Source organism: Radiomyces spectabilis (genome assembly GCF_025331425.1).
Source record: "Radiomyces spectabilis strain NRRL 2753 chromosome Unknown BYT42scaffold_16, whole genome shotgun sequence".
NCBI lineage: Eukaryota > Fungi > Mucoromycota > Mucoromycetes > Mucorales > Radiomycetaceae > Radiomyces > Radiomyces spectabilis.
Genome location: NW_026251941.1, coordinates 86,643 through 100,958, shown reverse-complemented (window position 1 = coordinate 100,958; position 14,316 = coordinate 86,643). Strand labels below are relative to the sequence as shown.

At 41.3% G+C, this 14,316-nt stretch overlaps 1 protein-coding gene and 2 non-coding genes across 3 annotated transcripts; 1 reads left to right on the top strand and 2 right to left on the bottom strand.

The window, feature by feature from the left end:
* The first annotated feature begins 1,538 nt into the window (after window positions 1–1,538).
* Window positions 1,539–2,856, top strand: BYT42DRAFT_540049 (mitochondrial carrier domain-containing protein). Its single transcript, XM_051565534.1, has 3 exons — window positions 1,539–1,890; window positions 1,953–2,293; window positions 2,416–2,856. The coding sequence occupies exons 1-3, from the start codon at window positions 1,608–1,610 to the stop codon at window positions 2,680–2,682; spliced, it is 891 nt and encodes a 296-aa protein (XP_051418771.1). The 5' UTR covers window positions 1,539–1,607; the 3' UTR covers window positions 2,683–2,856.
* Window positions 2,857–4,333: 1,477 nt separating this feature from the next.
* BYT42DRAFT_t143 lies at window positions 4,334–4,415 on the bottom strand. Its single transcript has one exon. It is a non-coding gene; the product is annotated as a tRNA-Ser (tRNA).
* A 6,931-nt stretch (window positions 4,416–11,346) lies between these two features.
* BYT42DRAFT_t142 lies at window positions 11,347–11,418 on the bottom strand. The gene has a single exon. It is a non-coding gene; the product is annotated as a tRNA-Asp (tRNA).
* Window positions 11,419–14,316: the final 2,898 nt, after the last annotated feature.

The window sequence follows — 14,316 nt, the reverse complement described above, 5'->3', positions numbered from 1 at the left end:
GCTTGATTCGTTCGCCCTTTTTTCTATCATGCTACAGTATAAAGGTAGGTCTTTTTAACGCAGACAATCAAGTTATAGCTACCTTACAAGTGATCAACGCTGATACGCAAGAGCCAGCTTGCAAACCTTGCCATAGTAACAAACGCAATAATGTGATTCTACTCACTACGCAGAAAGCTAACGAGAGCATAGCCATGACGAAGCCATATTTGTCGATTATATAGTTCTTTAAGCCAAAATCCCCTCCCCACCCTGCCATCACTTTCATATAATGTATTTGTCCGTCAATAATGATAAAAATCCTCAATGACTATCCAATCGATCAGCTTCACAAAATTGCAGTGTCCAACATAGTATCATATTTTCTCATATGCAGCATCGTCAAAGAATATTATCTTTTGCCTTTTGTAAAAGATTTGCAGAATATCGCCGTGATCTACAGTATTCTTTGCTTGTTCCTGCGAAATTGTTGCGCAGTGGACCAAATCAAAGTGCTACTGCTGACTTTTATATCCATTTGAAACTGCATATTTCCAATAAGAGTCACGAAATTAGCACAAGTTGGTTTAGCTCGGCGATCCATTGTAATACAGTCATTGCTTACCCAAAATTTTATTTAACAGCTTTTGATAGTATGGAAGACTGCGAGTAGGAATAATGATGCTCACTTAGCACCTATACAAATAAACATTTTTTTTATTTTTATTTTGTCCAGATCATGGCTCGATGATTTTTAAAAAGAAGCGATGGAAGATGTGTTTCAGGGTCCACCCAAATGTTCATCATGGCGATTTCATGACTCATTGCTCGTCATTTCTTGGTGAAATTGATGGCTGAAATACACAAATTTACCACCTTGCACAAGAGGAAATATTAAATTCAGGTAGTTCTCTGTTCTCCGAAAGCTAGCGTAGCTGCCCAAAAATATTGATCTTGCTGTCAAGGGTGCAACACTTTATCAATGGAAGGTTTGCTACTGCACTCCACCGGCTCGACCACAAGCAAGGCAACAGGTCTAGGATGACTCCGGAACCATGCGGTAAAATAAAGTTTTTTTTCTCACGAACACAGCAAAGTTCCAATCTCTCACGGCACGAGCCATAGGCCGGACTTGGAAAATGAGCTGCAAACAGAGGAAAATTCATCTCGTCATCAAAACAGAAACGAGGCAGAAATAGGGTTTTGTTCGCTGCTTCTAAAAATGGTGCTTATGAGCCTCAAATGGATCGTACAATGATGATTAGATTTTTCATTTCTCGATCTTCCGTTTTTGGCACCTCTTTTAGTCACTTCAGATGGCCTGGCACATGTCCTATAGCACGTCATCACACCGTAGCCGACGACCACCCTAGCTCGGGCGTGATAATAAGTCATAGGCACTAAATGATACAGAACTAATGTGCGCACAAATTACATGAGCCCTTTTCATTGACGGGGATTAGCTGAAAAATGAGGGAAAGCGGAGGTTTATTCGGGGGTGGGGCCGTTCTTAAAAGTTTTTTTAAACCCGCTTTTTGTGGCAATTAATTTTCCCTTCTCGTTCCTGAAGCTTTTTTTATTACTCTTTTCCGTCTTGCTAATCTCGAACCAAAAAAAAAAAAGCTGTCATGACGACCACAAAGAGATCGACTCCCTTTTACTTTGGAGGTGCTGCTTCCTGCATTGCTGCCATGGTGGTTCATCCCTTTGACCTCACCAAGGTCCGCTTGCAAAACACCAAAGGCGCCGACAAGGCGGGCATGCTTACGACCATGGTAAGAATCGCCAAGAATGAGGGTCCTCTCAAGCTTTATGCTGGTCTCTCGGCAAGTATTCTTCGTCAAGCGACATACTCTACTGTTCGCTTTGGTGGTTATGAAAAGTTGAAGCAAATGGTTTCTGACGGCAAAAGTATGTAATTTATTGGGAGAAACGATCATTGACAACCTGTGACTCATTTATTTTTGTCACAGGCATTTCTGTCTGGCAAATGTTGATCTGCTCCAGTGCAGCTGGTGCATTAGGCGGTGCTTGCGGTAATCCGGGTGACGTTGTTAACGTGCGTATGCAAAATGATGGCCAGCTTCCGGCTCACCAGCGACGCAACTACAAGCATGCCATTGATGGTGTCGTCCGTATTACTAAAGAAGAAGGCGTCGCATCACTGTTCCGAGGACTCGGACCCAACGTCAACAGAGCGATATTGATGACCTCTTCCCAGTGTGTCTCCTATGATATTTTCAAAGATCTTCTGTTGAAGCACAGCCCGTTAAAGGATGGTATGGCTCTTCACCTGACGTCGAGTGTGTTAGCGGTACGTATCTGGGATACTAGTGGTTTTTTGATTTGGCGGTGGCTTTTTTGGGTTTCAGTTGGGATATGCTTCATCACCTCACGTTGACTGATACTGATCGTTTTTCCTTCTTTGAACAATAGGGTCTCGTGGCAACCACTGTATGCTCCCCCGTTGACGTTATCAAGACACGTATCATGACCGCCAGCTCATCGGATCGCAAGATGTCATCGCTGACTGTCATGTCGCAAATGTATAAGGCGGAAGGCATTGCCTCCTTCTTCAAGGGTTGGACTCCAGCATTTATTCGTCTTGGACCGCAGACTATCATTACTTTTGTGGTACTGGAACAGTTCAAAAAGTGGCATGCGGCATGGCACGATAGATCATTGGTTACAGCCAAGCTGTAATTGGCATATCCTTATTTTCTCCATTGTTATCTTATTTATTTTTGACACTTTCTTTATTCATCATTCATAGTATATCATTTTTGTATTTTTTTTACAGCATTTTTTATTTTTTTGATAGAGAACAATGAAAATCTGGGGCACTGCCTCAAGTTACCTGAAAGAGGAAGTCCTGTCAGTACATTCAAATTTTGAAATATACCCTCAAAGGTGTGGAGTGCGAAATTGCGGGGCGCCTATAGTCGGAAAAAAAAAATTGGCATTTGGCACAAAGCTTTCCGAAAAAAGCAATAATAAGGATGGAATTCAGGGAATGACGTTTTGAGATGTCTTCGTTCTCTCACCATTAGATAAGTAAAAAGCCAAATGCTCAAATCACTGCTCGCATGCTCACAACCTAAAACGAAATAAAAAACGACGACAATGCAATATGCGGTATGCTAAGCATCAGAATAATGAACCACATATACAATACTATGCGTTCTGATCTTTAGTGTTTTATGACATGTTCGGGACATGAATATCGCGTAGCACCATCATCCCCACAAACCCGTAGATAACCATTTTGATCTGCAATCTGCATGCTTATCAGTGGTTCATTCGACCATGGTGTCATTCTAACATATGTGACATTGCGTTAAATAAATCTCTAGTTCGAAACGTTGGCAACGGTGCACGTTACATATCTCTGGGAACTTTTGTTCTCGATCGTGAAATTTACGCACCATGGCAAAACTTGGTTATCTCTTCACACAAGCTTTTTAAGATCCGGAATTTCCCTGTGATAGGCAATGTGCAATATCATGTATGAATCCATGTGATCGCTGAATGCCTCGCTTTCGATATGGACACATAAACGTTACCATTGTATCACTCATCTGCCCCTTTCAACCTTAATTTGCCGGCTATTCCAAGGTTATACTGTATTGCAAAATCTTTCCGAAAAGCAAAACTGAAGGTTTTATAATAATGCTTTGTGGATCCATGGTACTGTGATCCCATTGATTGACTATTGAGTTTTTTGTCACTTTTGCAGCTCTAACGCTTGACGATGATTGCCATACATAAAACTGTTTATCTTTGCCACGCATGTATAGATAATTTTATGATGAAGTGAGTTTCAAGACACTACGCGCAGGCAACTTTGTTAGAATCATGCAGAGTAAGATCAAATCAATAGTATACACGCCTTTTTCGGACTTGCCATCAAGCTTCAATAGTCCCTCTTCTGCGATCATTTGCCAAATAGTGATTCGTAACATGCTAAAAATATTGGCACCTTGACGCTTTACGAAACATTGCATTTTTACAAGCACCTATGTTTGCAATTTTCGTTATGCTTCTGAACTGTTAATCGTCGTGCTATGCCTCAATTTTGGTGATCCTTCTTGGGAATTAAAATAACGTTTACAACTATCTAGGGTTCAAAAATATGGAATATCTAGTTGGCACCATTTTGGTACGCTCGCTCGCTAAAAAGAAATAATCAACAAAATAAATAGCATCAACTGTATCGCTCCCATTCTCTCGCTTGGTATTATACATCGATGTGGCTATCTGCACACCGTATCCAGATTAGGCAACAAGTAACAATAATATAGAATTTAATTGGTCAAATTATCTCCGCCTGAAACTGAGGCGGAGCAAAAAAGAACGTCGCCTGCAGGATTCGAACCTGCGCGTCCAAAGGACAATGCCTTAGCAGGGCACCGCGTTAACCACTCCGCCAAAGCGACCTTATTGGTCGAAATATTTTTTATTTTTTAAGATCCTATATTACTTGCCATAAAAGGAAGTCACCAGAAATGCAACGAACTATATCTTCGCATCGTCACAGGTATCAAAAAGTCTATATAAAAAGCTTACAAAAAGGTGAAAAAATCTTTTGCTGTACCAGGAATATATAGAAGAATACGAAAGTAGATTTTTTCTTTCTGAAATGCTGCTGACCTTATACAAATCAGATTAGTTTTAAATTCTATCCATTGTTACAGAATTTTACTTCATTAATATAATTACCAATTTCTACTGCCCTGATTTTCCTCAGACTATCTTTGGATTTTTACAGTTATGTTTGCTTTCTTCGTTTGCCGATTTACCATTTTTCATCAACCACTTACAAAATTCACTTCATAACTGTAATCGCCGATTTCTGCTGCCCTGATTTTTTCTCAGACTCTTTTTTGATTTTTCTGCGTCTATATTCAGTTTTTGACCTACCGACGTACCATGTTCCCCCAACTGACATAGAGTTTTCCATTAGCCAGTGTATCGTTCTCCTTTAACTGATTCATCATTTTTACCATTGACCAATTAACCAAAAATTCTAGCTACAAAATAGTGTACCTTTATTGATATGGATGCTCTCATATTTCGATCTAAAATAACACACTAAATAATATACCAACTCATCTCCCCTGAGCTTCTTTATCAAGGCACTCAAGTGAAGTCCACTTTTTCTCTTTTTTTTTTCTGAGATTTTCAATCAGACAACAAAGATTAAATCGTCAGAATTTTTGCAGTACAGTATTAGCTCGGAATCTTGAGTGAGAACCAAATGCATTAAGATCGATGTATATTAAGTTGTTGTGTACATCATCCACTAAAAAAGAAAAAGAAAAAAGTATAAGACATACATTATATTGGGATCGAAAATCAATATATGCAAAGAAAAAAAAGTGCTGATGAGAATAGATGAAATGATGTGCTGATATGTTATTTGGTTCATTTCGAGTAAAAGCTGAGGGTCAACTGAATCCGTTCAGTAAAATGAAGATTATCATTAGATAAATGAGGGAACAGCAGAACGTAAGGAAGCGAACATTGTCAGAAACACAATTGGTTTTTGGTATGGTGGCCGGAATTTACGGCATCAGTTCGTTGCTGTTGTGTGAGCACCAAATATACTGTGGACGATGTATATCAGATCGTTTGAATGTATCATTCGTTGAATCGGGAAAGAAAAAGGAAGAATCAGAGAGACAAAAGACCTGTTACGTCTGAACCGGAAATTGACATGGTAAAGAAAGAAATAAATGCACTACTCTGAGCATCAAAAGGGATCGGATAGGTGGGTATAAATACTTTTTGTACCTATTAGCGTATTTATAGTTAAGGGAAACTATGCTAGATATTAGTTGATCAAGAATAAACACAATACATGAAAACGGATTACCAATAAGTGACAAAACGGAACATTAATTAAAGGGTGAAAAGGTACATCAAAAATTAAAAGCGAAACATCAACGCATGAAAAGTAGGGATTATGGAAATTACAATGAGAAATCATGACGACAATTTCAAAACGTCAACTGGCAAAGCAACGAACTTCAGAAGGTGAGATATTCAAAGGATCAGAACGCGGACATTGATGCATGAACAGCATGATAACAGTGAGGAACGTGCGTAGGGCAATAATGCACACGGTCATGCATTACGGCCACGGCAACGTGCGCGGGAATGGCCATGACCAAAGGATAATTTCCGATATGTCAGATGATTTATTATACACAATGAACACTGATCGGTGTTTATATGGTTCCTGAATAAATCACTTCTTTATAGGTGAATTTCCAATCGCTAACGGCGATTTCTTGGACTGAGGAGAAGATGATGACAACTAGAAAGAATATCCGGACTCATGGGAAGATGGATATTTTATGCCAAAAAAGGAGGTCGGATATGTAATGGATCTTGTTGAAAATATCAGTCATGACCATTCCCACTGTAATGCGTTGAATCTAGGCGAGAGAGCAAACGAAATGGTAGCGAGGTTAGGGTTTTTTCGGTTTGTTGGTAAGGCGATCGTAAATTGCTGTAGTATATATAGGTTTCAGTTAACGAGCACCAGATACATATGTGAACGGTATGCATCACATCGTAAAGTTCACGAACTCGACGAAGATAAAAAAGAGATAAAATAAAAACAAAAAGTCACGAAGAGCCAAAGGCCTTTGTTGCCTGACTGAAAATTCCAGTAAAAAAAAAAGATGCTCTTCAATTGAGCGCCTAAGTAAAGAAAACCAGAGGAGGGGGGATTTATCTCGTTAAGGCTATGCTATTTCTAGCTATGGTATGTGGTTGACCAGTCAATGGAAAATGATAGATCGGTGAATGGAAAACGGTACGTTGGCTGGCGAAAAATCAAACATAAGCTGGAGAAAATCGTGAGAAGCTCTGAGCTAAATCAGGGCAGCAAAGATCGACGGTCACAGACACGAAGTTGAATTACTGTACAGCAAAAACAAGACAGTAGATAGGAACTCGATGACTTTAATTCCACGGGAAGCAACAAAACAAGGCAGGACGAGATAAGAAAAGGGATCAGAAATCAGGACCGCAACAGGATAAGAGATGAATTTTTAACGAGATAATCTGATCGTTGTATGCAATATGATCAATCGCATATACGGCACAGACATAACCCTTGCAATATCTCCTTTGACTTGTAATACTTATGCAAAAGTTCTGATTGTTATTATCTTCTCTTGGCTCAAGATATCGTCCTTTCTATTGAAGCTCACCTTTAAAGGGACGATTAACCAGGAATCAATAAAATAGTTTTATCATTATATTCAAATAAAATTCGATCAATTATCTTGTTTCATACTCTAATCATTGTTTCTGTCATCATATCTTGTTTCCTTCAATCCGTCTTATTTCGATCTCTTCTTTTGGCTACTGCCTTCTATTCCTGATCATTCGAACTTCTAATGCTTATATGTCCCTGGGAAGCATTTGATACCATTATCTGCTCTTGTCCTACCTGTCCACCTGGCTAATTCCCCTTATCAGTTTGACACTATCAGTGTTCATTGTGAAATAAATCATCCTATTTTCACTCGGTCTCGTTGACATCTTGATTGCTTTTTAATGGACGGCGTCTAATTTCCCAGTTCAGCATGTCCGTTTTGCTGTTCTATACTATTATATTTTAACCTATCTTCATTGAACATGGACTATGGTATAACTATCAAACATATCTCGATTTGAATAAAGCAATCATTTATCTGTCTGTACCACAAACTTATATCTTGTTGATGTTCTCGGTTCTCTTCCCGATCCATCATGGCTATTCCATTGTTCTTGTCCTCAAGAACTGTCATCCTCTTCCTGCGTTTTAATCATTTCAAAACACCTGACATCTTCCAAAGCAGACGATGGTAGTCCTGTTGTATTTGTGGTTCCCGACGGATATAATGATGTGCTTTTTATTTCCCATCCTCCTTCAGGATATCAGTCTTGATAGTGAGGGACTACTGATTTTGGTAGAAAAGTATTTGTTTTATGTATAATGTATTAGCGGGCTGCGTAGTGATACCTGCACACACGATACCTTGACTATAATGCATGACCATGTACGTTATTGGCCCAAGCCTGCTGCTTACTGTTATTATTGATCAATTCACCCACAATGCTTCAGAATTTTAGACGCCAAAGATGTCTCGAATCGGTCGGAATATGTTGCGAATTAGTCGAAGTTCATATTATAATGGCCTGGATTTTGTAGGTACGCAATACCGACTCCATAGTGGATTGTGACCACCCGGTTGTCCATCATCTCCGAGGATTGTGGATATCACATCATCACTGTTAGCGAATTTTTATTTACTCTGTACTAGATTTTATTTGAAGGGTCATCAGTGAAATTAAATGCAATATATCAATTACACTTACTTTTCGACGAAGTAGATTGGGATCGACGGTGAACAGAAATGTTTTCAATTCTGCATATAACGCCCTAGTGCCCACCAATTGTATCAACACGATTACCACGTACATCTCGAAAACAGATGATGAAAAGTTAAAAATACATAATCTAGAACCGTCCGAGTGCTGTATGCGGAGTCATGCATCGAGTTTCTAACCTCACAGCTCGTTGTGAGCTTTGCTTTAGAGTCTTAGTTTCAAAGGTGCTCACGGCACTCACTCGGTAAGCAACCAAGCTACCGATCCAGAGCATGTTTACATAATCTATAGAGAAAAAAGAAATAAAGAGAGAAAAAAAAAGGCGGATAGAAACCATGGAAGTGACCGCCTCGGTTGATCTACAGCCCAATCACGGTGGTCATAGAATTGTACGATTTCCCGGCATCGAAACTATTTCCATTAAGTAAGCGATAGAACCGATCCAGGACCATCGCGGATTATACCTAATATTCTGGTGATGACAAGCCTACTCTTCCCTGTGCGAATTTTATAGTACCAAATTGCGAGGAATTAATTTCGCGCGGTATCTGCATATGATCCGACCCTTAGATACCAGACTGTGGTGGATTGGGTCATACAGCCGATAAGCAGAGCAAACAAAATATCCGATGCGCTGATACCAGGCTGAATCAATGGGTGTTTGTCTGCAGCCCAGGTTTAGGAGGACCAAGTCTTATCCAATCAGTCTGAAAGAACTATCGATTTCAGCCATCACCTGTGTGGTGTTTGGTAGTGAATAAAACGTAAAGATCAAGAAACAGGAAATCTTTTGAGACTTGGATTTATTTGAGTAACAACAGTTGATTATCGATCAATTATTCATTCTACGTCTGCTTATATAGTTTATGACGGATCGTCGTTTGAATTGTTCGTATTTAAGAAAACATTTATCTGTAGATATTGTCATTGAATGTCCTATGGACGAATGACTGAAGGAGACGATAATCTTTGAGACTTTTGGTGACGATGAGATGATGAGCTTGTGCATATAAATCGAGTGATTATTTTATGTCAAGGGATCGGTTCCTGAATAAAGGTGATCATGACGTTCATCCTCATGTAATCGGATTTGAGTGTAATAAAACTCAGTGTATTTGAACTGCAATCTTTCTGGAGTACATGGATCAGGCTTGAGATCTGTATGCGTTTATCCGTGAACATGTAGATGATGTGATGAAAGAAGAACGGATGCATGGTAAATGTATTTTTTATTATACCGAACACGACAATCTGCTGCGCTCGCCATTTGTAGAAAAAGCCCTTTGAAAGCTTCGTTTCTTTTCTAGTTACATGGATTTTTAATCCCTTTATGCAGGACACCGCAGAATTTGATAGGATGTACTATGTGTTTGAACTCTGCAGAATATCGAGTTCTCCTTCTGTAAAATAAAATTACCTGTCAAGTGTCTCTGGTTAATTTGAGACTAGACGTAGATCTACAAATGTTTTGGCATATATACGAATCGATATTCGTCTGAATACCGGTGCTTTGGAAGAAAAAACAAACGTCGTAGTTCCTCTCATCAAGGACACCGAATATCTGACACCCGAGTATATGCTATGAATTTATCCTTGAAGCGGAGCTGCTTTAGTTTGCCTGACTGGCATGTTGGAAGGTGAAATTGTATTCAGGATCCTAGTTGTTTTCATTTTCGTATTCAATATTCCTACTGCTACCTTAACGAGCGCAGGAAAGAACATCTCAGAACCAATACATAAATGCAACTTCACCAATAAATTCGTATTGCCATCCATATAGCTACCTATGTATATCCTCCATTTTTCCAGGCAGTCCTTTTTATAGCCGAATGACGCCCAGTTAATCATGAAGTGAATTCTGCATCCTTCTTTCTTCGGTGGACCACGTCATCTTTCATTTCTCCCCGGCAGTGATTATCTTTTTCGTTGATTATTATCTATCAGTAAGTTAATAATCACACCTCTCCAATACAGAATTCCACCTTATTTTCATCAAGCAGCACTTGGACGGCATCCACGTGCTTTAAAAGGCGGTGGTTGTTCGTTGCGATTGCGTGCCATGAAGGCAAAAACGATCCGAATGTTTTCCGCAACCATCAAATCTCTGTTTCATACCGTAATGCAGTTCCCGCACCCGACTACAGAAGCTTTAGACTTTCTTCGGTGCCGGCTGGGAATTCCTTCTTAATCTTCAAAGTCCTTGTTTCCACTTGGACAGATCTGGGATCATACATTTTCGTGTAGATAATAACAACTCAGACGTGTCGCTGTTGCATTGAAGCAATAAGCGTTATGTTCTTGAGAGAATGTTTTATATATTTTCATCTCTTCTAGGCTGAAATTTAAAATCTCTTGCATCCGTTTTAGCATTGAAGCGATATGGACAGTGAGCTTGTCTTTGATTGATCCGGAAAGTTAAAGGATCCGTTATTCAAAGCAATGACGATGTTTCTTTTATCCTCAGGGCGACATACGGAGCGAGTTGGTGCCATTCGTTTTAGATTTCAGTATTTCTGTTGCTGGACAACGAAACCCCTAACTACCATGGATCAAGTACGTATCTGGCCATTTCCAACACAACGGCTAGCTTTATCTAACTTTTTGCTTGAGGTCCATCCGGATAATGAACGGAGTTGATTTGCCTCCTGCCTTTGGCACCATATCTATGTCGGCGCATCCTGTCAGAGGGCACTGATCAATCTATTTTAATTTCAGTCTTATTTCTTTTGGGCTTCAAGACCTCCATGTCTTTCTCATAATTTTATTGTTCGCAGCGTTTTTTGTTCATTAGATTCATCTTCCCAAGACTTTAGGGCGAGCATCAGTCTTCAACAGACATGTGCTTACTCACCCTTAATAAAAAGGGAAAATCTTTTACTTTTTTATTAGATCATTTCGATAGTTCTTTTATAAAAAAAAACCAGATTTTCTTTTATCTGTTCGCCATTTTATCTTGGGAGCAGAAAAAAGAAAAAAGAACTCTCGGACGGGGAATTGAACCCCGGTCTCCCGCGTGACAGGCGGGGATACTCACCACTATACTATCCGAGACTATATCTTGAGACACTCCGTTGTGAATTTTCCCGGCTGACGTCAGTGACTACTGGTTCGGACCGGACATCGACGCAATCATCAATTTTATTTGAGTGCCGACGGCGGTCTTCAGGATTTGGCCATCATTTTTATGTTTCACTGTGATTATTTCTATTTGTATTTTTCACCATGATCCATCTCGTCCCTGCGGGACAATCGACTACGCTAGTTAATGTCTCCGCGAGAGAGTATTTTTTGTCTATAAATTAGATCCCATTGCTTCTAAAATAAGGGAGACATTCCTTCTCCCGAATAAACTTTCTTTACTACCCCCGTTAACACCACGTATCATATTTTGGTGGAGAAGCTGGGCGCACATAAAATTAAATACGTATACGTCGTGTCATTTATACAACAACAACAAGAATTTTTATTTCGACAATGGACAAGGAGTCAACCCAAGTTACTAGAACCCGTTTCTCTCGTTTTGTCGCGGACCCTCAGCATTTTTCTGGAGCTGACGCTGATATCGATCCCCTTACTTGGTTGAGAGTCTTAGATAGGCTTCGTATCGGTCTTGGTATGAACGATGACGAGGCTATCCTGGTTGCCGTTTCTCACTTGCGCGGGCAAGCCCTCAGATGGTGGGACCTGAAGGAAGGTGGTGTTCATACGTGGTCCTCGTTCGAAAACGAGTTCAAGAAACAGTTTGCCTCGACACAGGTTATTGACGAGGCTTGGAACGATATCGAACTCTTGAGACAGACGGAGAATCAGCAAGTGGAAGACGTTGCATTCCGTCTTAGGGAATTGTTTCAGCTCGTGGGCATTATGGATGAAAACCTCAAGATCCATTCCTTCCTACGTGCCGTTCGTCCCGAGTTAGCGTACGAAGTCGAACAGAGAGGACGTGCCAGTACTTTTGAGGAAACAGTACAGCAAGCCCGACGTGCGGAGGTTATTCAGCAGAAATATACCGTTCGAGCGATGAAGCGCGATAGCCAAAGTCCCCAAGGTGCTTACCCGATCCAACCGTCAACGAATAGTGTGGTTAGTGACGCACTCTCCCATACGCTAAGCGATTTAGCCGAAGGTATTCGCGCTATCCAAATTCATTTAGTGCAAGGCGGCACTCCTGGAAAACGTACTATTGGTGGCTCCCAATCTCGACAGGTCGAGTGTTGGAATTGCGGCGAAGTTGGCCACAAGCTACCCGATTGTCCGCAACCGAAAAAGCCTACTCATATGTTGTCCGCTCCGGGAAAAGGGAACGGGTACCAGTAAAGGAGGCTACTGGTACCCCACTACCATCATCATCGAACGAAACCTCCGACAAGATTACGAAGAACGAAGTGGTTTCTTCACCCGTGAATTTATTGGAAACGGTTGAAGTTTTCAATACTAAGCGTACCGCAAGTGAAGCACAACTTGGCGAGTACTCAGGTGGAGTAAAGAAGGACGATAAAGGCAAGCGACCTGTGGCCCAGAAGGCGGTGCGAAAGCGAAGACCTCTGAGACGTCTACCGGTTCCCTTGGCCCATCACGACGTTTGGCGAAAATTGGCGACTACCGAGGCTGGATTGACCATGGCGGACTGGATTGCCTTGGATAAAAACGCTTACCACGATTTGCGAGACGGACTACGGTATCTATATGGTAAACGACCCAAGCAAGAGGTTTTCTCGCCTATGGCAATCGGCGAAGTTCACCCGGCGGAAACCGAAGGTTCAAGCGACAGTACTGAAGAATCGTCCTGGGAAACCTCCTCGACCAATGAAGACATCAGTGATTACGAAACCGATGATACGGAATATCACTACCCCTACGATTATGATGCAATGCGTAAAAGCCGACCTTTTCGCGCCCCTGTAAGTATCGGAACTGAAGTTATTTCAGCTGTTTTCGACTCTGGCGCTAGTGTTTCGGTAATTAGCAAGCATTTAGCGCAACGCTTAGGTCTGATTCCGAACGGAGACAAACTTCAATTATCCGCCTTTGACGATTCCACGCGGGGCCCCTGTGAAATTACCATCGATGTTCCGGTGCGAGTGGCCGGAAAGCTTCGAAAAGAACACATGTGTATTCAACCAACTGGCAGTCGTGATGTTCTCCTATTGGGTATGACCTGGTTCCGGGCTTATGGTATAAGGCAAGATCTCAAGCAAGCACGCATCATCATTCCTACGAAACACGGAAGCAACTATGTGGAGCTATACGGCGAAAATGTGGCAAGCGATGATGACTCATTAACGGCGCTTAGCACCACGGCGGTTTACGCAGTGAACTTACGTCAAGACGACTCCGAAAAGAAAGAAGCCACACTAGCGTGCGGGCTTGGCGAGAGTTTAGCTTCTTATCAAGACGAGGTACTGGAGCCAAATTTGGAAGCACCCGAAGAGGAATGGCCCCCGGAAATATGTGCACTCATTCAGGACAATGGAGATTGTTTCGTTGAAAACTCTGGTCTTGGCCGCGTCTCAAAAATTGAGCATGAAATCCCGCTAGCACCTACTGAGCCGATCAGATCCAAGCCCTTCAGGTTAACCTGGGAGGAAGAGGAGTACCTCCGCAAGGAAATCAAGAAGATGTTAGAGTTAGGACTGATCCGACCATCTCGAGGGACTTGGACTTCACCCATATTTTTCGTGCGCAAACGTGATGGTACCCTCCGTATGGTCATAGATTACAGACGATTGAATCAAGTGACCATCAAAGACGCCTACCCCTTGCCACACATAGACGACTTGTTGGACTCCCTGGGAAACGCGAATTGGTTCACCACATTGGACGCTGCCAGCGGCTACTGGCAAGTTCCCGTCGCAGAAGATTCCATTGAGAAGACCGGATTCGTGACAAGACAAGGCACTTATGAGTTTACGGTAATGCCATTCGGTCTTACATCGGCGCCCGCCACAT